The sequence below is a fragment of the Lampetra planeri genome, chromosome 27, assembly GCF_965212315.1.
Source record: "Lampetra planeri chromosome 27, kcLamPlan1.2.h2, whole genome shotgun sequence".
NCBI lineage: Eukaryota > Metazoa > Chordata > Hyperoartia > Petromyzontiformes > Petromyzontidae > Lampetra > Lampetra planeri.
In genome coordinates this window covers 1,004,411-1,027,123 of record NC_136133.1, presented here as the reverse complement: position 1 = coordinate 1,027,123, position 22,713 = coordinate 1,004,411, and the positions used below count along the sequence as shown (strand labels likewise).

Genomic DNA, 22,713 nt, shown 5'->3' with positions numbered 1-22,713 from the left:
GTCGTAGTTGTTATTGTTTGTGATCTTCTTTGAACCTATCTACGTGACGTTACCGAAAGACTCAAAGAATATGAGATGCAACTTACTAATCCTGCCCGCGTGGCGGCGCACATCTCGTCCCTGGGGGTCCATCGCGGCCCTCTGTCACAGAGTCTCAGCGAGACGCGAGGTGCCATCTCTCACGCAGGCCTTCTCTCCCGCTCTGCTGCTGCTCCTGCAGCAACAACTGCCCCACCAACATTGGACTCGGCAAGCCACCGCTTGTCTGTTGTTCATCACGGCAACAACGCAACTTTGTCCTTGCGATTGCATTAATAAAACCATCTTGACGAGAGTTCCCGTGACCTCGCCTTAGGGATCGCCAGCTCGCCCCATGCTCGTCATTGGGTTGAACATAAAATACTGTACAGTACACTTCCCACTGGTCAGTGTTTAAGTGGCTAGCGGTTCACCAATGTTGCAGCTGCTGTCAATATTTAACTGCACAATAGAGGTTTTTGTTTAGATCGCGTAAATATATAAATGTGTCGTTAAACCCGCCACCACCCGACACAGACAATCAGTAAGGTTTAGTGTCACATAAACAGAACGTGCCAATTCGTCACTAGTACAGCACTAGTGTGTAGTGTATAGTGTAGTGTATAGTAGTGTAGTATAGTGTAGTGCATAGTGTAGTGTACTAGTACAGCAACACCGGTTGTGTGTTGGAGAGCAAATACACAACATTCACAATCTGAGTTCGACGTTTCGCCAGTAATTACAACTGGCTTCATCAGGCTGTCGCCTTACTAATTGGCTGTGTCGGGTGGTGGCGGGTTTAACGATAAGTTTATATTTACGCGATCTAACAACAACAAACACCCTATATTGTGGATGATATTGGTCGCGAAAGCCCTACGAGGTTTTAGATATTTAACTTAACGTATCACGTCTAGGCGAACCGATGTGCTGACATTGTGCGGGGCCTGTAGCATATGCTATAAAGGGGCCCTAAATAAAAAAAAAACTAATATTAAAACACATGTTTTACTTGCATATCTTACCAGGTAAGAGCCAACTTGAGCTACGTAGCTCTTTTTCAGAAGCGACCTGGTTATCACAAATGATAGCTCAACCAAGTGGCTTATCGCGTGGAAATTTATAGCAGCCAAAGACTCTAAACGCGCATTGATTCTAAATGTGGAGGGGAAAACCGGAGGACCCGGAAACAATCCACGCGACCACAACGAGAGAGAGACACCACAAACTCCAAATGTACAGCAGGCGTCAGGGACTCGATCGAACCCACGACCTCCTGTACACCAGGCGAGGAAGTTAACATCTAGCCACCGTGGGGCTGAGGCCGAGATTCACACCCCAGGACCTCGAGCAGTGCTGGACCAGCTCCTTGACTCGAGCATTACAGAGTAGATGATTCACCCAAACGTAGAATAAAATTTGGACTTTAACCTTTTGATCTTTAGATGTGTCATGCTCATCATTGCAAGGGTAAAAGTTAATGGTTTTTGCTCACGTGCACGGCACGTATTTCAGTGTTGTCTGTTGATATATACAGAGACACATCTCAGTCGGTGAAGCGGCTAAAGTCGAGTGCCGGTATGTAATCACTCGTCTCAAACACAGAGACTCTCATCCGTCGTATCAACGTCTCAAAACGTTGTTACGTTTGCTCACCCTTTTTGCCGACCGAAAATTCGTAAAATGCTGTCGTCAATAACACCGTGGCCTTAGAGGGAAATACATCATGAGTCACGTGTCGGGCAGTCGCCCTTCTTCTATGTCAGGGCCATTGCCCGAAACGTCGCCTATTGTTTATTTATCCTCTCAAGACCACGGTGTTTGTTATTGATGATTATTTGTGTTGATGTGTTGTGTTGTTGCGCGTGTGTTAATTCTGCGTGCGCACCACTGCAGCCAACGCAGCAGCGGCTGCATCACCAAATGATTTGTTTAATCAAATACTGAATCTTCTCCCAGGAGGAGCGGGGGGGGGCGATAGTAGCGCTTCAATGTGAAATGTCTGGCCACAATATATATTTTTTATTTGATTCGCAACTCGATTTATTCTGTTTAGCGCGTACGCTCCCGCAGGTGTTTCTATGCGAGGAAGTCAGCTGCCAACATCCCGAGTAGACTTCCCTGCAGCTCTTAGCAACAATAAAACATTGTTTTAGTTCGTCTAACCCTTGGCCTTCCGGACGCATATTATCATCCAGCAGCATTTGTTCGAACGATTCAAATATTTGCCGACGTATCGTTGGACCTGAAGATTAGATGTTGTGGTCTCCATCCAAGTTGACGTCCGAAGACTCGCAGTCTATAGATGCCACATCTCACTTTGAGGATAATTCATTATCCAGATTGGTGGATGTACATTTTAACTAGATTTAAAAAATAATGTATTTGTGGTGATTCTTTTGGCTAACGGCCACTGCATCGCGCGCTTTCAGATGCACTTCTGCGGCCGTCTGGAACGCTCTGGGGAGCTATGCACCTTTAAATCATCATCAATGATAGCTTTTTTCAAAAGTCGCTTTGGGGGACAACAATAGAACATGCATAAATTATCTCTGCAAAAAAGTGGAATGAAATCTTGACATCAAACCGAACAGGGTGGTTAAAATAGCAAAAAAAACATAATAGGATTTAAACCCAGGATTATAAATCTCGAAGCTAAACACGAAAAGGGTAAACGTGACGGACGTCCAACTGTGACGGCTTGAATACTGCCACGAGCTTCATGAGGAGGACAACAGGAGGACAACAGGAGGACAACAGGGCATCAAGTGACAGGACACAAACTCGCAGAGACGTGTCCCACAGACACGCGAGGTGGACAGGGCAGACATTCCCAGAGGAAACTGGCATCATCAGGCGGGTTTAACGACACATTTAAATTTACGCGATCTAACCTCTCCCAAAAAACCCCTCCTCTCTCTATTATTGAGAATATTGGCCGCGAAAGCCCCCGACTCCTCCGACGCCCACTTCGTGTTAACATTTCTGATTAGTCTCGCACTGCGGTGGCTGTCAATGTAGCCACCAACTCGTGCACGTGGCCACCAGGAGGACCCCTCGGTTGACAAACACACGGAGAGAGAGGGGGGGTGGTGGTGGCGGGGGGCGGGGTATATATAGGTAGGGGTGGAGCTACGTACAATGAGGCGGGGCCTCGCGAGACCCACCCACCAATTGAAAGCGTCGCCTCGCGGGCCTCGCTCCAATTCGCACCAATGGGGAGCGAGCGAAGGGGTGGGGGCCGCGATGCCCCGCCCCCTCGACGCCCCCACTCCGAGCTGTGATCGCGCGCGCGGCCTCAGCCCGGCCCGAGGCTTCTCGCACCCACGAGTCCCCGACGTTACAGCTCCACCCCCTCGTGCAGGGGCCCCAGGGATCCTCACGGCTCGCAGGGCTCCCTCAGGCTTCCTCCGCGGCCTCTGCCAGGTACCCCCCACCACCACCAGCCCCCCCCACCCCCGAGTGTTGCCGTGTGTGCGTAGTCTGTGCGTAGTGGGTGGACAGCGAGCGGGTTTCCGGGCGGAGGAGTCGGGGCGAGGCCGCGGCCTGACGCGGTCACTGACAGAACACACAACACGCAGTACACACTGTACACACTGTACACACAGTGTACACAGTACACACAGTGTACACAGTACACACAGTGTAGACAGTACACACAGTACACACAGTGTAGACAGTACACACAGTACACACAGTGTAGACAGTACACACAGTACACACAGTGTAGACAGTACATACAGTGTATACTGTATCCACAGTACACGACCCGAGTTCGATTCCCTGTACACGGCCAACACCAGTGACGATTATCTGGACCGGTCCTGGGGCTCCTCCCCTAGGTCGACTCAGCCTCAAATGAGGACCTGGTGCGGTGTGTAAACATCGCTACAGGGGAGACAAAGGCGGCCGGGCACCAACAACAACACCAACAACACCAACAACACCACCAACAACAACAACACCACCAACAACAACACCAACAACACCAACAACAACACCAACCACACCAACAACAACACCAACAACACCAACAACACCACCACCAACAACAACACCAACAACACCGACAACAACAACACCACCACCAACAACAACACCAACAACACCACCAACAACAACACCAACAACAACACCAACAACAACACCTCGCCCTCGGTGGAAACTCTACAAAGTTCGTCTCAAAGCTGTGGGGGGCAAGGGGGGGGTACCTAGTGTCACAACACTGCCGACAGGAACTTGATTCTATCAGTCCGTGGTGCTGCTGCTGCGTTTGGCTCTGGAATGTTTGGCCTTGGGGGGAAACAAAGGCAAAGATCCCCCGTGTAGCCTGTAACAGACTGCTGGGGCAAGTGCTGTTAGCGAGCAGCAGCTGTGAAGGTCGGCACTGTGGCACACGGGGGGGTGGGTGGCCAACACCACGCCCGGCCGCCTTTGTCTCCCCAGTGGCGATGTTTACACACCGCCCTAGGTACTCATTTGAGGCTGAGTCGACCTAGGGGAGGCCCAGGACCGGTTCAGATCATCGTCACTGGTGGTGTTGGCCGTGAGCGGGAATCGAATTCGTGTCGCCGGGTTCGTAGCGCAACGTAGCGCTAACACTACACCACCGCTCCCCCCACACACAGTGACACACACACACAGTGACACACACACACAGTGACACACACACACTGACACACACACACAGTGACACACACAGTGACACACACACTGACATACACACACTGACACACACACACACTGACACACTGATACACACACACACTGACACACACACACACTGACACACACACACTGACACACACACTGACACACTGATACACACACACACTGACACACACTGACACACACACTGACACACACTGACACACACACACTGACACACACACACAGTGACACACACACAGTGACACACTGATACACACACACACTGACACACACACACTGACACACACACAGACGAGCAGTGACGGCGGTTTGTGACAAACATCAGAAACGAGGTGTGTGTGGGGTTGTTTCTTTGTTACGGTGGAATTTAAAGACAACGCAACGCCACATTGTGCCTGTCCCACAGCCACTGAACGTCATCACGACAACAGTCAAACAAAGTCAGTGGAGGCCAACCGGTCAAGGGGGACGAGCGGTGTTTGTGCAAAGGTTTCTCTACCGTCGACCTCCCACTCGGAATCAGGATCTGTAGTTTAACCGGACGAATCCGATGAGCTCTAAAGATATTTTTTTACAGATGTCCAGTAAGAAGGTTACCACAACAAACACATAATATATTAATCATGACACACACATTCTACTTATCCCAAGTCATTCCAAGCGTTCTCAAAGCAAGGACTACGTAATCATACTCTTACAGTATAGATAAATAATTAAAGCAGTCAAACATAGCATGACACGTTGTTGGCATTTTACGCACACGACTCAAAAATCAATTATGAGTCGGAATGAAACCCCACGCGAAGTGGAACATCGCCGCCACTCAGATGAAAGGAAGATAATTCTGCACCAAGCTGCAGATGGAGAGATTGCAAGGGGCGTTGAGCAAGGTGACAACTTTGGCCCAACGCTATTCACAGCAGCATCGGGATGTTGTCTGAAAAAAACGAGCGGTATTCGAGGAACGAATTCGTAAATAAGAATCGAGAAAACATTAACCATGTTGGATTTTTGGATGTCGCATGTCACAATATAACTGTACAGGGTGGTCCAGATGGCTTATGCCCCCCCATTTAATGGTCTAAAATGTAATAATGTTTGTATCCCAATGGGTGTGAAGACAGACATTACTATGCGAAGGAAAAAAATATGTTAGGGGGGGTCAATTAATTGTGGAGTCACAATACATCTGGACCAACACCTTGTGCAGTGTTTCTTGTTACATGACATCCCCCCCCTCCCCCATTGGTTTTGCTCTTAACATAAATATTCCTGCTGCGGAGGGAGCTGGTAGGAACGTTGGGTTGCTCGGTCAATGGCCAGGGTCAACGGCGGCGTGGTGTATTCCGCAAATTTGCCCGACTGTGAGGGCGGGCACAAGCCGGCGTGAGTAGGTTAAACGTTGAGTTTTATAAGGGCACCACGGGGTGACCAGCCCCTCCCCACCCAGCCCTCCCACCCCCAACCAGCTCCACCCAGCCCCTCCCCACCCTCCCCACCCAGCCCCTCCCTGCAGGACGGACGGACACAATAATCCCCTGTGGGCTGGTGTAACCAGGAGGTTCCTACCAGTATAATGTGAGCAAGCTTTGTACGCTTCGTAACGTTTTAGACCCGGTTCCCTCTGCAGTGCCCGTAACATGTGCAGCATGTGCCGATGCCTCCTGTTTGCATCGCGACCAAATGTAACCATGATTGTGGACTAAGATCTGCACCGTCCAACATCTGCACCGTCCCAGAATAGCCGTGAAATTGAGCCGAAACAGCTTATTGCCGCACTTCCTGCTGCGATAAATAAATTATGTTATTTATCTGAATATCTAACATCTCGTATCCGCCACAAACAACCAACCCACCACACCCAGTGGAGTATAGTTGTGTATAGGGTAACTGCCATTGTCAACACGTGTTCACATTTCACATAATTGCCTATAGCGGACATCTGTGAAACTTTGGACAGCTGTGGAAAAGAGCTTGACAACTCATCGGATTCCTCCAGTATAAGCACACACATTCAGATTCTTCACGCGCTGAATAACCTGATGAAGAAAGCTGAGGCCGGATTCAAGATTCGCTTTTTGAAAAAATGTCAAGAGAAATATTAGCCCGGGATCGAAATGATGAAGATGTACTACCCTATGAAGTCGGTATGAATCATTACATGTTTCTTGCTATGACCTGGCTAAGAAACGTGGGCGACCGCTATGAAGGAGATAACTTAGAGGCTTTAAAAGTGCGTGGGTTTACACTGAGACACAACATTTCCTAGCGTTGGAAATTCGTTTAACCGACAATGTGGACACTTTAAAGTCGCGTCTAATAACACACCACCCTCCTCCTAAGTCCGTCTATTCGATGTACCTCTCCTCTCTCAGCCTTCCCTTGACCCAGATTTTACAAGGCACCTTGAGACCTTTCGTGTAAGGCTCCTTGCAAATAAATGTAAATTATTATTATTGAAATGAGGAACTGTAGAACACACACGCACACACGTTGCAGAAATAATCTGGCCGCAACTAAAAGTGGCCTTGTGCAAGATGCGTTGCGAGACGCTGCGGAGGTGGACGGTGGGCGAGAGGGGAGGAGGAGTGACAGGCAAAGGATGGAATGCGTCCGTGGGGATGTCCCCTGCAGAGATGGAGCGGCGAGATCGGCTCGTTTTCACGTGCCAGGCGGAATGTTACGATGCGGATCCTACGCCTCACGGTGACGTTCTTCGCTAGGCCTTCATCCAGCAGTGGACTGATCGTGGCTGACGATGAACCATCATGATAAAGCTTGTTTGGTTTGACCGCGCAAGTATGAATGTGTCGTAATCCTCCACCACCCGACACAGCCAGTAAGGGTTGTCACGTAAACAAAACGGTGTGTTGGAGAGTAAGTCATCAGTCAAGCGCAGCTTAATTAGCGAATGCTTATGCCGCGTTGTGATGCGGTGAGTCAAGCTTCTTGGGTCAAGTTGTCCCACATTCTGGGCCCCTGAGCACAACATCCGCATTCACCGAGAGCAGTTTTTCTGCAACTATAATTGGCCAATTTCCACAAGACCCACCACCCCCTCCTCCCCCCACATACTTGGCACGAGTGCCATTACCTGATGACACTTGCCAGCTGAGGTCAGACTTTAACACCCACCGCCGAGGGCAAGCGACAAGTTCCTTGTTTCCTTAGGGCCCAACCGAAAGGGCCCCATTGTGCGTCGCAGCGCGAATACGCTGCTGAGCCGTAGGCATTGCCGGCTGGGCGAACCGGTCGCTTGCAACTTGCTCCCCCCCCCCCCCCAGCGCCGCACTTGCCTCGGTCCTTTCCCAGACTCGCGCGTGCAAGTGACCGACGTCAATGTCTGTGTGGGACCGTTTACGCGTCTGCCCGTCACCCGTGCGTAATGAGGTAACCCGCGATTCGTTTGCCAAGCTCCTCTACAGCTGTCGGGGAAGTACGCCCGCAGCGGATCGCTATTGCTCTTTGGAACGGAGCTGTGTGTGTGTGCACAGTGCGTTCGGAACCCACCTAGCACGTGCCTCGAAGGTGTGTGCATGCACCTTGGCACAGCAGGGGGCACAGCTGGCGTGCATCTGCCAGCCATCTCGAGTCGGCCAAGCCACGGCACCTTCTGGGTCTGTCCCGTGACTGCCTGTCGGCGAGCCTTCGACACTTCAGGTGACGGCCTCAACGTGCACCTGGCCTGGCACAGGCGCCGTGGTGACGTCGCCGCCACTTTGTGGCGAACGGCAGCAGCAGCAGCGTAGAAGTCCGCGTGCGCGGCGCTACGAACCCGGTGACCCGAGTTTGAACCCCGCTCACGGCGCCCACACCAGTGACGACGACTGGAACGGGTCCTGAGTCTCGCCTCGTTGACTCTGCCTCACACGGATACCTGGTGCGGCGTGTCAACATCGCCGCCACTCGGGAGACAAAGCGGCCGGGCGTGGTGCTGGCTCCCTACCTCCTCGTGTGCCACGCCGCTGTTTGCTAACAGCAGTTGCTTCAACAGTCTGTTAAGGCTGTATGGTGGAGCTGTGTCTTTGTGTACACGTGTAACAACCACAAGTTGTAGCCCATTCACCACCGCTAAACTGGAGCGTTTATACCGGTCAACCCATATGGTTTACCCGTGTTCTTGTGCGGGGTCCATACGGCGTACAGCCGTTTCAATACGGGCACATTTTTTTTCGTCTATTTGTGTTTCTCCCTTGTGATGGGACTTTGTAGGAAGAACGTTGAGATGTATAAGGGGCACGGGGTGACCAACCAGGTCTGCGTTGGTGTGTAATAAGGTCGGGCACTGGTAAGGGGTTGACAGGTGTGGAATCTTAACCTGGGGCTCCCCTACATTGACACGACATGAAATGATAATCTGGGGCAATGTGAAAACATCAGCACTGCTGAGACAAAGGCGGCCAGATGTCGTGCTACGTACGGTGCGAAAGAAGTTCAACATACATATCCACAGCAGCCCTGTGCGTACAATAGCGACCTAAATAGTTGCCCGCTAACAGCCCTGGCAGCAAAAACAAAACATGTGTACGGCAATGCCCAAGTCTGTGTGTTAGCCAACTTCTACCACAACATGTCGTTTTTGCGAGTGCATTCCACGTTATTTTACTGTTGCAACAAAAATTCGTGTGAGTAATAGTTTTGTTTTTGTTACCCGTACAGAGCCGTACGGGACAGGTAGTATGCAAAATAATGTACATCTGGTTGGACAGGCTTCTGCTGAGCCACACTTATCACTGGTTAGCCCGGAAATATGAGCACTAGTTGTGCACATAGGGGGGATAGGTTACAGTGTTACGCGTGATGAAATAAGAGTGAGGTAATTATTTGCTAAAGGCAGAGATGATGACGATGGGCAATGATCACGGTAGTTAATATCTTGGCATTCGTTGGGTAAATTTTCCCTGCGTCACATCATTTTACGCGGCACGACCGAGAGCCTCGGTGAGAGTCTGAGCGGCCACGCGTGGACAGGGCGGCAGCAGTAGCAGCAGCAGGCAAGTAGAGCACGAATCGTGCTCTCTGCCTGCTCACTCATTGCTAGTGGAAATATAAACAGTGGCCTTTTCACTCGATGTAGCCTTGCCCAGCTGACGGATAAAGTTTTACTGGTAGGAACCTCCTGGTTCCACCAGCCCACAGGGGATTATTGTATCCATCAATCGTGCATCCAAAAATGGGAGGGGTGGGGCTGGGTGGAGAGGGGAGGGTGGGAAGGGAGGGGCTGGGTGGGGAGGGGCTGGGTGGGGAGGGTGGGAGGGGTGGGGCTGGGTGGGTGGGGAGGGGCTGGTCACCCCATGGTGCCCTTATAAAACTCAACGTTTAACCTACTCACGCCGGCTTGTGCCCGCCCTCACAGTCGGACATATTTGTGGAATACACCACGCCGCCGTTGACCCTGGCCATTGACCGAGCAACCCAACGTTACTACCAGCTCCCTCCGCAGGAATGTGTTCGTTTCACATACTGTACGTTAGTTTCACATCGTTTATGTTGAGCGCAAAGAAGCTCTTGGATTGGGTTTCATCAACAGAAGCATCGGCTCAGGTCGCAAGAACAATAGAGATACAAATAAGTACTTAACGAAGTGAAAAACAATGGCAACAAATCACATGATGTCGAGTCTATTACAAATTCATCTTTTAAATATGTAACTAAAGTGAGGATTACGCCATAATATAGTTTTATTTTGGGTTAGTTCGCGTAAATATAAATGTGTCGTTAAACCCGCCACCACCAATCTGGCTGACAGCCTGATGATGCTGGTTGTAGTTACTGGGGCAACGTCGTACTCGGATTGTAAATGTGGATTTGCTCTCTAACACACCGGTGTGCTGTACTAGTGACGAATTGGCCACGTTCTGTTTTCCATGACACTAAACCTTACTAATTGGCTGTGTCGGGTGGTGGCGGGTTTAACGACATATTTATATTTAAGTGATCTAACCCAAAAACAAGCATTATTATAAAGTGAGAATTACGATTAAAGTACATTGCAAATAAGGCGTAAAAACGCAAATGCTAAAATAGTTTCCCCGAGAAACATCGCATTTCAAGCTACAGTAATAATAATAACAATGGCAGACCGCTCTCGACTGGGGCCTGCTGAGCTTGGCGGAATGTCGTCTTGCGCTTTGGTGCGAGAGCTCCGTTGGAGAGACGTCGAAACAATACCGTTCCCGAATGTCTCATCTCGAACCATGCCCCGAAGTGATGCGATTTTCTGCTGGAGCATTTCTCTTCACCTCGCTGCGTGATTTCTCGTCAACCGTCACTCATTCGTTCCTCTGCCCACGTCGATGCCTCGGTCTGCCAGACGCGACGGTTCAATCTCATCCACCGCTGTGTTCAAACCACCACCACCGTCGCACTGCAGCTGACAACACTTCGGCTTGTGCTTGTCTCCTCACACCGCTTGGCTTGGGATTTCCCTCGTATCTCTCTTCACCCAAGTTCTTACAGCCTTGCTTATTCATGGACGAGGTTTGTAGGGGCGCCACGGTGGTGTGATGTTAACTACCTCGCCTGGTATAAAGGACGTCGTGAGTTCGATCCCGACCCTTTACGCCTGCTGTATATTTGTAGTTTGCGTGTTCTCTCTCCCCAGCGTCGCGCGGATTTTTCTCCGGTTTTCCCCTCCACATTTAGAATGAACGACACGCGTTTAGAGTATTTGGCTGCTGTGGCTTCCACGTGATGACAAGCCACTTCGTTGAGCTATCGTTTGTGATGGCCAGGTCGCTTCTGAAAAAGAGCTCCATAGCTCAGTGGGCCTTACCTGGTAAAGTAAATAAATACATGTAAGTGTATCCATGTGCTCTCCCCGCAGGTCTCTCCCCGCCCCGTTACCCCTTCTCCCCGCAGTCACGATGGCAGCAGGCGACGGCCAACTCATCGACTTTGGAGACAGCGCTGCACAGCCGGCTCAGCCGGCCAATGGCAGGCAGGCATCTTCACGCCCATCGGCCTTCCTGGCCAGTGAGGATGGGCACGCCGGTGGCTTTGAAGCGCTGAGTTTGACCTCTGAAGAGCGCAAAGCCGAGCAGGAGTTTGAGGCGATAGCTGCACAAGGTGGGTGTTCCTTTGCTTGGGTTAACGTCCATAAAAAAAACTATTTTATTTTAGAAACTGAACTATTTTTTTGTTAACCAGGTATGGCCCACTGAGCCATTAGCTTATTTTTCAGAGGTGACCTGGCCGCAAATGATAGCTCAACGAAGTGGCTTATCGTCACGTGCAAATGTATAGCAGCCAAACACTCTAAAAACACGTGATGATAATTCTAAATGTGGAGGGAAAAAGCGGAGGAGCCGGAGAAATATCTACGCGACCTTGGGGAGAGAGACACGCAAACTCCAAATATACAGGTGTTGGGGGTTGGGATCGAACCCACGACCTCCTGTATACCAGGCGAGGTAGTTAACATCTCACCACTGTGACTTGCTATTGATTTGCGTTTGTGAAGAAACCTACACAAAGACGTCACAGCTTTTTGAAAGAAACAAGGTGCTGTCATGTAACGATTCTTAGTTGGAGAGCAGTGGCCCTCATCCTCCCGCGCCGCTTCCTTTGCAGAGCTGGAGAGGGACGAGAACGAGCAAAAGCAACTGCAGGGAGGCCACCCGTCCCCGCCGGTCCCAACCAGGCCACCCCCTGAGCGCCCAGCAGCGGAGAAGGCCACCTCGCCTGTGCCAGGAGCGCGACCCCAGTTGGACCCCCAACACCCTTACTACGACGTGGCCCGCCACGGCATCGTGGAGGTAGTAGGTACGTGTGCACGCAGCACGCCTTGACGCACACACACGCTGGCACGCACACGCTGGCACGCACACGCACCTGGGACTCTCTCCCCCCACTGCTGCACACACGCAGCAGCATCCAAGCACCGCCCTCCACCTTCGAGCAGCAGCTCAACGCTTGCACCTGCCCAGGCCCTCGCCTGTCCAGGCCCTCACTTGAAAAGGATTGGCCTGGTGCTCAGCCCTCTGGCCATTGCGCCCGTGTGGGTGTGGTTTGCATGTAAACGCATTGTGTTTGTGTTGCATGCACAGGTGAAGACAACCTTGGGCGAAAAGTGATCATCTTCAGCTGCTGCCGGATGCCACCGACACACCAGCTCAACCACCACAAGCTGCTAGAGTGGGTAGCCGTGAGCGGTTGTGACTGCATGGCTCACCTGCACGGGTTGAGTGCGTGGTGTATTGCGATCGTAGGCGTCGCGTATGCTTTCACGTGTGACCGTCCGCACGTGCACGGGTTGTATCGCGTTTCATTCCCGGATAACCGAACCGGTTTGTAAAATTCCAATTCAATGAATCAAGAAATTCAGGTTCATAATTCTTTGGCGCTGTTACGTTTGAAAGGGGTTCTTGTAAAAAAAAAGCCGACCCATTTAACTGCAAAACTGCCATTGAAAATGTGTGCATATCGTGGAACTTGTGTAACTTGAATCCCTTCTGTCCGCAACTCCTCCTCAGTGCGGGCCCCACGCCACTCCGAGTGTTTCTCGTTAAAGTCTCGTGGAGCCCCACGAATTGGTGGGGAAAGCGTTTTCCGGTTATGGGGGGAATCTCCGCAAATTCTCTAAATTATTAAATATATGAGAAAATTTAATATCTGAGAAAATTTAATATTTGAATTGCCTTCGTGTAATTATCGTTTAATGCAGCTATTTATTTGTAGCTACAAATTGGTAAATATTTACAATGTAAGAACAACAACAACAAATCACTGCCGTGTGGTTTAATCTGAAGGGCCAGGTTAACTGGATGTCGGAAGGGCTGAAGAGATTTTTTATTTATTTGTCCATGAAACATCGATGTTGTCGTATGCACGACGAAACGTTACATCGCTGCGAAAAATCCGATGGCCGGCAGGCAGTGTGGCCGTCGCCAAGCGGACGGATTCCTGCGCTCCGTACCGCAGACAAGTACGGGAGTCGCTTGTGCGCTCACGGGCACCGTCCACCAGCTCGCGCCTCTTCAAATCAGAATCTTTATTTAGGCGGCTGCAGGAGGAGGAATCCGATGAGCTACGAAGCTTTTTTTAATTTCACACATGTCCAGCGTGGGCGCGGTCAGCAAGTTACAACAATGGCAAACGATAAAACAAACACGATAGGAGTGCGAAAGTATAGAGGAAATGTCACCAATTATAGATAAATTATAAACATATTACTCATATAAGTCCGATTTATCCAGCTTGGTCAAGGCAGCAAAAGCAACACCAAAACAGTCCCAGACCCACACCAAGTTAACACCACACCGCAGCAGTAGCAGCCTCCTAGTGAAATGGCCACTTTAATGTTGAACTACCGATACAACTTCATTGGCGTGCGGTCAGTTTGCCGTCGATGGCGACGTTCGGAACATTCAGGGTGAGAAGGGCCCCTGCCGTGCTGCACCACAGCCACTTGTTGCTGCCGCTCTCTTTGTAGGCCAACTGTTGCCTTTGCTGTTGTGTGTGTGTGTGTGCGTGCCCGTGTGTGTGTGTATGCATGCACGTCCGTGGTTTGTGCGCAGATACCTGCGGTACACGCTGGATCAGTACGTGGAGAGTGACTACACCCTCATCTATTTCCACTACGGCCTGACCAGCGAGAACAAGCCGTCTTTCCAGTGGCTGCTCAATGCCTACCGAGAGTTTGACCGCAAGTACGAACGCGCACACGGACCAAGATACCCCCCCCCACCCACCCCCGTGTAGCCTCAACAGTCGGGGGCAAGTGCTGTTAGCGAGCTGTACCTGCGCAGGCTGGCATGGCACCCCAAGGGGGTCGTGGCCTGCACCATGCCGGCCACCTCTGTACATAAACAGTGCTGTTTATGTACCATGCCAGGTACTCATTTGAGGCACATTTGGCCTAGTGGAGGCCCAGAACTGGTTTAGATAATCGTCACTGGTGGTGGTCGCGAGCGGGAATCGAACTTGGGTTGCTGGGCTCATAGCGCGACACCGCCGCTCCCCACGAACTTGCGCACACGCATGGCAAACGCATGGCGCATGAATAGCAGACGGATGCTCGCATGTAGCAACACGCACGGGGAAGAATGCGTGCTCGTGCGCATGGGGAAGGAATGTCTTCTGCTTGGACAGGTGCTGTGGTGAAAATACAAATCAATTGACAGAGGCTTTAGATGGCAAAGAACTCAACGGCTCCTTGTCTTTTTCAGTGCAGATTAAGCTGACAGGAAGGCACTGGAAATATAAGAAAACCGCTTGAACGTGTTTCCGTCCATTTGCATCGAGTGCCATTTATTATGTCGGTATTAAGTTTTGTTGGGTCTTTTATTTACTCCTGATACTTGCTCTACACGCACGGGGACTGGCTTCTGCTCGTCAATATCGATAGACTTCTTTTAATCTGTTGCTCTTGCATTTCGATATTCTTTACGCACCGGGTTATCTTTCATATACATTTGTATGTTTCGTTGAATTCTACCGTTCGGTACGTTTCATCGAATCGGTATAAAAAAAATGACTCTTTGCCACCACAGCGACAGGTAGTTGGCGATGCGCGCAGCACGTGGTCGTGACGCCACCCTCTCCGCTCACCCCCCAGGTACAAGAAGAACCTCAAGGCGCTCTACGTTGTGCATCCCACCAACTTCATCCGTGTGCTGTGGAGCTTCCTGAAGCCCTTCATCAGGTGGAGAGGCGGTTTCTTTCCCTATCTTCGTTGTCGCACCTCCGATTAGCACGGTGCGAAAGAAGTCTAACGTACGTGCGTGCGTTGGAGGCGCAAGTTGAGCGGTGCGTGCGGTGTGTGTGCGTGTGCGCGTTAGCTCCGGGCGCGTTGCCTTGCGCGATCAGCGCGCGTGCAGTCTGTCGTTCGCGCGTCATTCGTGCGTTGTGCTCGCCGCCTGTCTACCCGACAGCTACAAGTTTGGCCGCAAGGTGATGTACTTCAACTACCTGAGCGAGCTGCACCTGCAGATGAAGGACCCCATGCTCATCATCCCACCGGAAGTTGTGAGGTCAGTCGTCACGTCGATGGTCCACCCGGCGCCTCCACCACTTTTTGCAACTGTTGAGCAGGTAGCATCTTTAGCTGCAGCGCGAGGTGCTTTTCACTAAATTCTGGACTCCCGTGTATGTCGAGAGAGAGTAGTGCCACGTGCCACTTGTTAATAACTTTATTTTAGGGTTTTCCAGTCATAACATTCAACGAAATGCCAACGCAGGTGTCCACCAAGTACAGAGCAGCACCAGTAGATCCCAAAGAAAGGGAGTGGGCGTTATTACTGAGCACGTTGCATGTATGTGTGTGTGTGTGCATGTTGCATGAATGTGTGTGTATGTTGCATGAATGTGTGTGTGTGTGTGCATGTTGCATGAATGTGTGTGTGCATGTTGCATGAATGTGTGTGTGTGTGTATGTTGCATGAATGTGTGTGTATGTTGCATGAATGTGTGTGTGTGTGTGCATGTTGCATGAATGTGTGTGTGTATGTTGCATGAATGTGTGTGTGTGTGTATGTTGCATCTGCCGGTCATCTCAGTCGGTCCCATGACCTCCTGCGAACAAGAGCAATGGTACAGCGCCAGCCTCTGCAGGCCGCCGGCCACCTTTGCGCGTCGGTCACCTTAACAGTAAAGATGTTCATATGACCATACTTCCCTTTGCAGGTGCGCGTGCTGTACACGTGTGTTCTATAGTGTGGCTTGCGATGCCCAGCACGCTAGGCTACGATCACAGGGACCCAGATTACAAGTTGCTAGCTCCGCACGCAACGCGAGAGGCCACTTCCTTGAGCGAGCCCTCTCCCGGGCTCAAACCTGAATTTTAGTTCACGATTCGTTGGCTCAACATCAGCGCCAGGGAAAGAAAAATGCAGCTCGTGGAGTGAGTGCGATTGGCTCTGCCAGCATCTCTCGTGCACCAGGCCCTGCGGCCCGACCTCGCAGCAGATGGCGCCAGCGTGGGGGGTTTCACCGTGATCTGTGTGTGTGTGCGGGGGGAGCGGCAGTGTAGCGGTTAGCGCGCTGCGCTATAAACCCGATTCCCGTTCACGGTCCAACACCATTGACGATTATTTGAACCGGTCCTGGGTCTCCCCTAGGTCGACTCAGCCTCAAATTAATACCTGGTGCGGTGTGTAAACATTGCCACTAGGGAGACAAAGGCGGTTGGGCGCGGTGCTGGCCACCCACCCCCTCATGTACCCTTCCAGCCTTCATAGGTGCTCGCTAACAACACTGTTAAGGCTACAAGGGGGATCTTTGTGTGTGTGTCGGCATGCTGCGACCAGGTTTGATGAAGAGAAAAACAAGAGGTCAAAGGTGATGGCTCCCACAGCCGCCCAGGCGAGCGTCGCCGCTGACATTCCGGCCACACAGCAGTTTGGAGTTGGCCTGAAGAGGTACACGCAATACGTTGCCGTTTTAGCGATGGAAACCACTCTGCTTCCTCGTTGATTTGTGGTCTCCGGGGTCAAGGATACGAAAACACTTACTTACAGTTCTCTCCATAAAGTGTTTCAAGGACAGTGTTAATTACCTGCGGTGCGGTGCCCTTGCTTCGGCGAGTGATAAATGAGTCATCTGAACGATAAGTAACGGGGATATTGTGAGATCCTCTGACCCCTGGTGAAAAGCCGAAGCTTAGCTCGGTGGCCTTATCACATTATCCAATTGTCGGCTTGATATCTCATTAGTCGGTAGTCAGCGAGTCCATCGCTTGTCAAGCTTGTTCCGTAAGACAATGTCTCATTTGTACTTGTGGATTTTCTTTTACAAGGCCTCTGCCAACAAATGACGCCCGAGCTCATGGCTCTGCATAAAGTAGACCGCTCTTTGTCACTCAGCCCATGCAGTGGCCGATTCTTGCCTTCCAAGTTGCACGCAGCATCATTGGGAGAGGGAAAAAACACAAACATCTGGAGGATATGCAGAGAGGTGCCCTTTACCTGCAGCGTTGTCTATTGTAGTTTTTTTTTACTTTCAGGACAATTTTATTGACCAGAATGTATTTTTTTTTGTGCTTGTGCAGTCAACACAACTGCTTCATAGTCGGATTTGTGGCCCTGCCAAAATTATTAATGACAGGCACGTTGAAAACCCCCCAACAAAACAGCAAAACAAACCTCTTAAACATGGCTTGTGCGTTACCTGCGTGCACACTTCCTTGCTTGTGTGTACACGTGTGAGCACACACGGACCTCCTTGCACGTGATATTCTTGTGCGTGTTCCTCTATTCATACTTGCGTGTTCATACGTGCCACCCTTGTGCCTGCTGTGTGCAGGCTGGCCGAGAATAGTGGGCAGCTCATCCCCCTGGTGGTGAGGGATACGGTGGCGTACCTCAAAGAGCACGGTGCGTGTTCACCAATACGGTGCCTCTTGCGTGATTCCCATCCTCCCAAGTTGTGACCTTTACTCAAACCCTCGGCCCTCTTAATTTGGGTGCCATCACCATGCGAACTCCGGTCATCCTCGCAAGCAGCGGGTTTTGGCTAAGCCATTGAAGAAAGTCGGTGGTCACCGCATCGCGTGTTTTCAGATGCGCTTCTGCGGCCGTCTGGAACACTCTTCTGTTATTGGGAAGCCACTGGAGCTATGCACTCTTAAATGTAGATTGAAAACTAATTTCTTTAGAACTGTTTAGTTTGTCGTTTCCCCATACCTCCGATTAGCACGGTTGGCTACCTACGGTGCGAAATAAGTTCAAGAAATACTCGCACTGTGTGGCGATCTTGTGCCGGATTTCACCACGGTGTTGTCTTGATATACCGTCTTAATTAGTCCTAGATACTATTTTCCAGGTAAGGTCCACTGAGCTATATACATCTTTTCCAGAAGCGACCTGACCACAAATCATAGCCCAAAGAGAAGATGCTTATCATCGTGTGGAAATCTACAGCAGCCAAATACTCCGAATGCACGTGGATTCTAAATGTTTCGCATCGCACGTCAAGGGGATGGTGTTGTGATGCTGTTGCGACTTGCGACGTCGTTGCGTGCAGGCCTGCAGACGGAAGGGATCTTCCGGCGTTCTGCAAGTACGCAGGCGCTCAGGGAAACGCAAGAGCGCTACAACCGCGGTACGACGCACGGCCCCCTCGCGGTCACGTGACACATTGACGTGACACATTGACGTGACACATTGACGTGACACATTCACGTGACACATTGACGCGGCCAACGAATTTGAAGGCTCCGACAACCGGTGACCAAAGCGCGCGTCTCGTGGAAGTTTGATCTCACGTGACGTCATCACTCACGAGCAGGCTTTGCATCCCGTTGGTGTTAACAAAAAAACTTCACAAATTTGAGAAATTACCTGCAGCTGGATTGTGGGGTGTAGGGGGGGGGTTTGAGGTGGGGGAGAAGCTGTCACGATGCAACTGGCTCCGTACGTTTCCTCCAACAAAGGAGAATCTCAGCGTCTGCTCATCCGATCAGTGTGTCACCTGCTAAGATTAGGCCACGCTTGCTGCCTAACTTCCAGAGTATCCCTGCAGCATCGTCCGTTGGTGTAGCCCAATGTTATGTAGCCCACTGCCTCCTTCCCCAACCCACCCACCCACCCAATGTGCACGCACAAACGTGCCCCGCGCTGTGCTCGTGTGTGCGAGCAGGACAGCCGGTGGACTTCCAAGCCCTGGGTGACGTGCACCTGGCTGCGGTCATCCTCAAAACATTCCTGCGGGAGCTCCCGGAGCCCCTTCTCACCTTCAGCCTCTTTCCCTACATCATCAGCGTTCAAGGTATGGACCGACTTCCCCTTTGAACTTCTTTCGCGCCGTGCGTAGGCCTCTCTTCTCCCTCACTCGTGCCCTGCGCCCCCTGCGGACCCCAACACAACCCATTGCAGGGACTCCTCTACTTACGAACACTCGACTTACGATCTTTCAGAGATACGAACAAACCTGTCCCGAATGTCCAGTTGCCTGTTCGGGCCGGGAGTCGTAAGTTTAACCGCCTCGCGCAATAGATGGCGGTGGTGGCATCTACATCTGCAGAACATGGTGAACTAGTGGCATCAACATCTACAGGAGATTATACAACTTTGAAAGCCATTCCCCATGTTTAGTGTACATGACGTACATGTTTGGAATTAACAGGAGTAAAGTGGGACTTACGAACAGACCTCTGGAACCTAACTCGTTTGTAAGTCGAGGAGTCCCCGTACATCGCTGCTGTGAACCTTGCGTCTGCCATCCACTCGGTGTTCCATGTCCCGCGACTCGCTGCGGGTCGACGGGCCAGCAGCAGGTGAGTGGGCTCGGCGATGTGAAGTACCGTCGCGGTCGTCACCGTCGCGGTCGTCACCGTCGCGGTCGTCACCGTCGCGGTCGTCACCGTCGCGGTCGTCACCGTCGCGGTCGTCACCGTCGCGGTCGTCACCGTCGCGGTCGTCACCGTCGCGGTCGTCACCGTCGCGGTCGTCACCGTCGCGGTCGTCACCGTCGCGGTCGTCACCGTCGCGGTCGTCACCGTCGCGGTCGTCACCGTCGCGGTCGTCACCGTCGCGGTCGTCACCGTCGCGGTCGTCACCGTCGCGGTCGTCACCGTCGCGGTCGTCACCCTCGCGGTCGTCACCCTCGCGGTCGTCACCCTCGCGGTCGTCACCCTCGCGGTCGTCACCCTCGCGGTCGTCACCGTCGCGGTCGTCACCGTCGTGGCCGTCACCGTCGTGGTCGTCTCGCGGTCTCTCTCCCAGGCCTGCAGAAGGATGCGCGCGGAGCCGCCGTCGTGGAGATGGTGAAGAAGCTCCCGGAGGAGAACCGTGCCGTCCTCAATCACCTGCTCGACTTCCTGAAGCTGGTGAGCCCCGAGGCGTAGCGCACCCAGACACCTCGGCGTAGCGCACTCACGTTCGTACGGCAACACACTCACCCTGGACGCACACAAGCGTACTTTAACTCCGCACGCACGAGTGCATTTGGACACCACACTTGCGCGCAAACTTGGGTGCGTTCAACTGCTGGTTTCCGTGCTTCGTCCTATGCTTGACACTGCACATTTCTCATCGAACACCTCTGCGTGCGCACGCTGCTGCGCCACTCTTAACGCACGTGTCTTAACACGTGCACGCGTTACGAAAGGAAATCCGGGAAGTGCGCGACGCTCGTGTCGGAGGGGCACGCCTCCACGCGAATATCCCAAAGCACTTCGTCGCCACGCCTACGTACGCACCCATTCCCCGCAACACGCTCGCCCGCGCGCATCACGTGCTCTCCTCCGTGCCCTCATTCCACTCCACCCTCGTCACGCGCCAGGTGGAGCAGCACAGCGGCGTCAACAAGATGTCGGGGGAGAACTTGGCCATCGTGTTCGGCCCCAACCTGGTGTGGGAGCGCGAGCGGTCGCTCAACCTCGCCACGATGGCGCCGGTCAACAACTTTGCGCTCGTCCTGCTGCAGAGCCACGGCCAAGCGGTCCCTCGCCCGGTGCGGCCGCCGCCGCCGCCGCCCACCGCCGCCGCCGCCGCTGTGACGCCCGCGGCCTCTCCGTGAACTCCGTGGACTCGCTCACTTTCGTGTGCCCTTGGTTGTTTCGTCTCTCTTCGACCACGTCTTGTTTTCTGCTTTCTAGGTAATGATTAAAGCCAAGTGTAAAATTACCAACCCGCCCCTACCCTATTTTCTCACTAAATATCACAAATGTGCGCAATTAAAAGCACACTTTTGCTAAGGAGCCTAAATGTTTGGTAATGTTGCTGAATTTGACGACCGCATTGGGAAAATTGTATTGACAGCAACCTGTCTGTTAAATGTCGACATGCATCGTTCATCGTAGCTCCACCTTGGGAAGAGGCCCCTGTGGTGGTGCATGGCAGTCGCGAGCGAGCGAGCGCTATCAAGAGTGAGCTCCGACCGAAACAAATCGGAACGAGTGCTTCCCCACATTCGCTTGCTCGAAAGGTCGATTGAAAGGCTTAGCCCCTTACCTGCCATGCTGCAGTACACACTATTCACAAGGCATTCCTCCCTTAAGCCGCAGCTGAGACAGCTTGCATGGAACTTGTCCTTGCGCCTTTTTTTATTTAAACAATTATGCGTGTGGTGCTCCAGTTTATCACGAGCACTGTGGCAACATGGAAGATGCCCACGTCCAAGGCAATGTGGCACAGCCACTGATAAGGATTGCCTTTGAGGAATGTGTCTTGCATGTATGGGCTCTCTCTCTGGGTAGTCTCGTCACCTTCCCTGCATGCAAGAACATAACCCTAAAATGGTATGGACATCTCAAGCGCAGGATCTTTGGAGAGAAAAACTTTAAACTTTCCAAATTCTTAGTTGAAAGCATTCCTGAGTAAATGCAATACACGTTTGTGTTGGGTCAGCATTGGGACACAGCCCAGGAGGAGCTGTATTACCCTGTTCATGTCTGACCTGGAGACTTGACCACACAGCTTTGAAGGAACGGGAACAAAGGGGTGTCAGATGCAGAGAGGGACCCACTTTTGATAAATGTCTTTGTTGCACGATTTTCAGTTTTGACTTAAATCACTTCCGCGGGTAGCTGTGTGTACGTGCATCTCCGTCCCATCGCCTTAATCGCCGAGGAATTTGCGTGCCATTGGTAAACATTAAATGCAGTGGCCTGATGTGAATTTGTTTAAAAGGGTGCTTTTAAAGACTTGCCTATAGACCCCCAAAGACGTTTATATCGAGCAGAGAATCGCGCGCAGGCCAATCGGTGCCCACAGACTGGATTGTGATTGGTATAGCGGGTTTATCCGTGTCGTTGGTGTGGAAAAAGTGAAAAGTTTGTGCAGTGGAGCTTGTGGTTTAGGGGAAGGTGGTTGGAGTGGACCATGCAAGATGGATTTGACAGACTTTTTAAAAAAAATAAAAGACCATAAGTTGAATATCTTTTTCAAATGTTTGTTCTTGTTAACGTTATCGCCGTTGTGCTGTAGTTTGGCTCCCTGAAGATGTATCGCAGTCGCGTTTAATCGTCGAGTCGTGCCAGAATAAGGAGCGCCGTACGTGCATTGTTCACACGCACAACAAACAAAGATTTGTAATTCTAATTTGTAAAGCACTTCCTCTATATAAAAAAGTTGATTTTGAAAA

The 22,713-nt window shown here is 51.6% G+C and overlaps 1 protein-coding gene across 1 annotated transcript; it reads left to right on the top strand.

Moving 5' to 3' along the window:
• The first annotated feature begins 3,249 nt into the window (after positions 1–3,249).
• Positions 3,250–22,713, top strand: LOC144727957 (rho GTPase-activating protein 1-like). Its single transcript, XM_078607105.1, is given in 15 exon segments — positions 3,250–3,366; positions 3,368–3,444; positions 8,242–8,349; positions 11,516–11,757; positions 12,262–12,453; positions 12,738–12,825; positions 14,208–14,339; positions 15,248–15,334; positions 15,564–15,662; positions 16,938–17,048; positions 17,932–18,002; positions 18,652–18,729; positions 19,267–19,395; positions 20,352–20,455; positions 20,911–22,713. Coding segments are annotated over 15 exon segments (1,857 nt in total). The 5' UTR covers positions 3,250–3,264; the 3' UTR covers positions 21,148–22,713.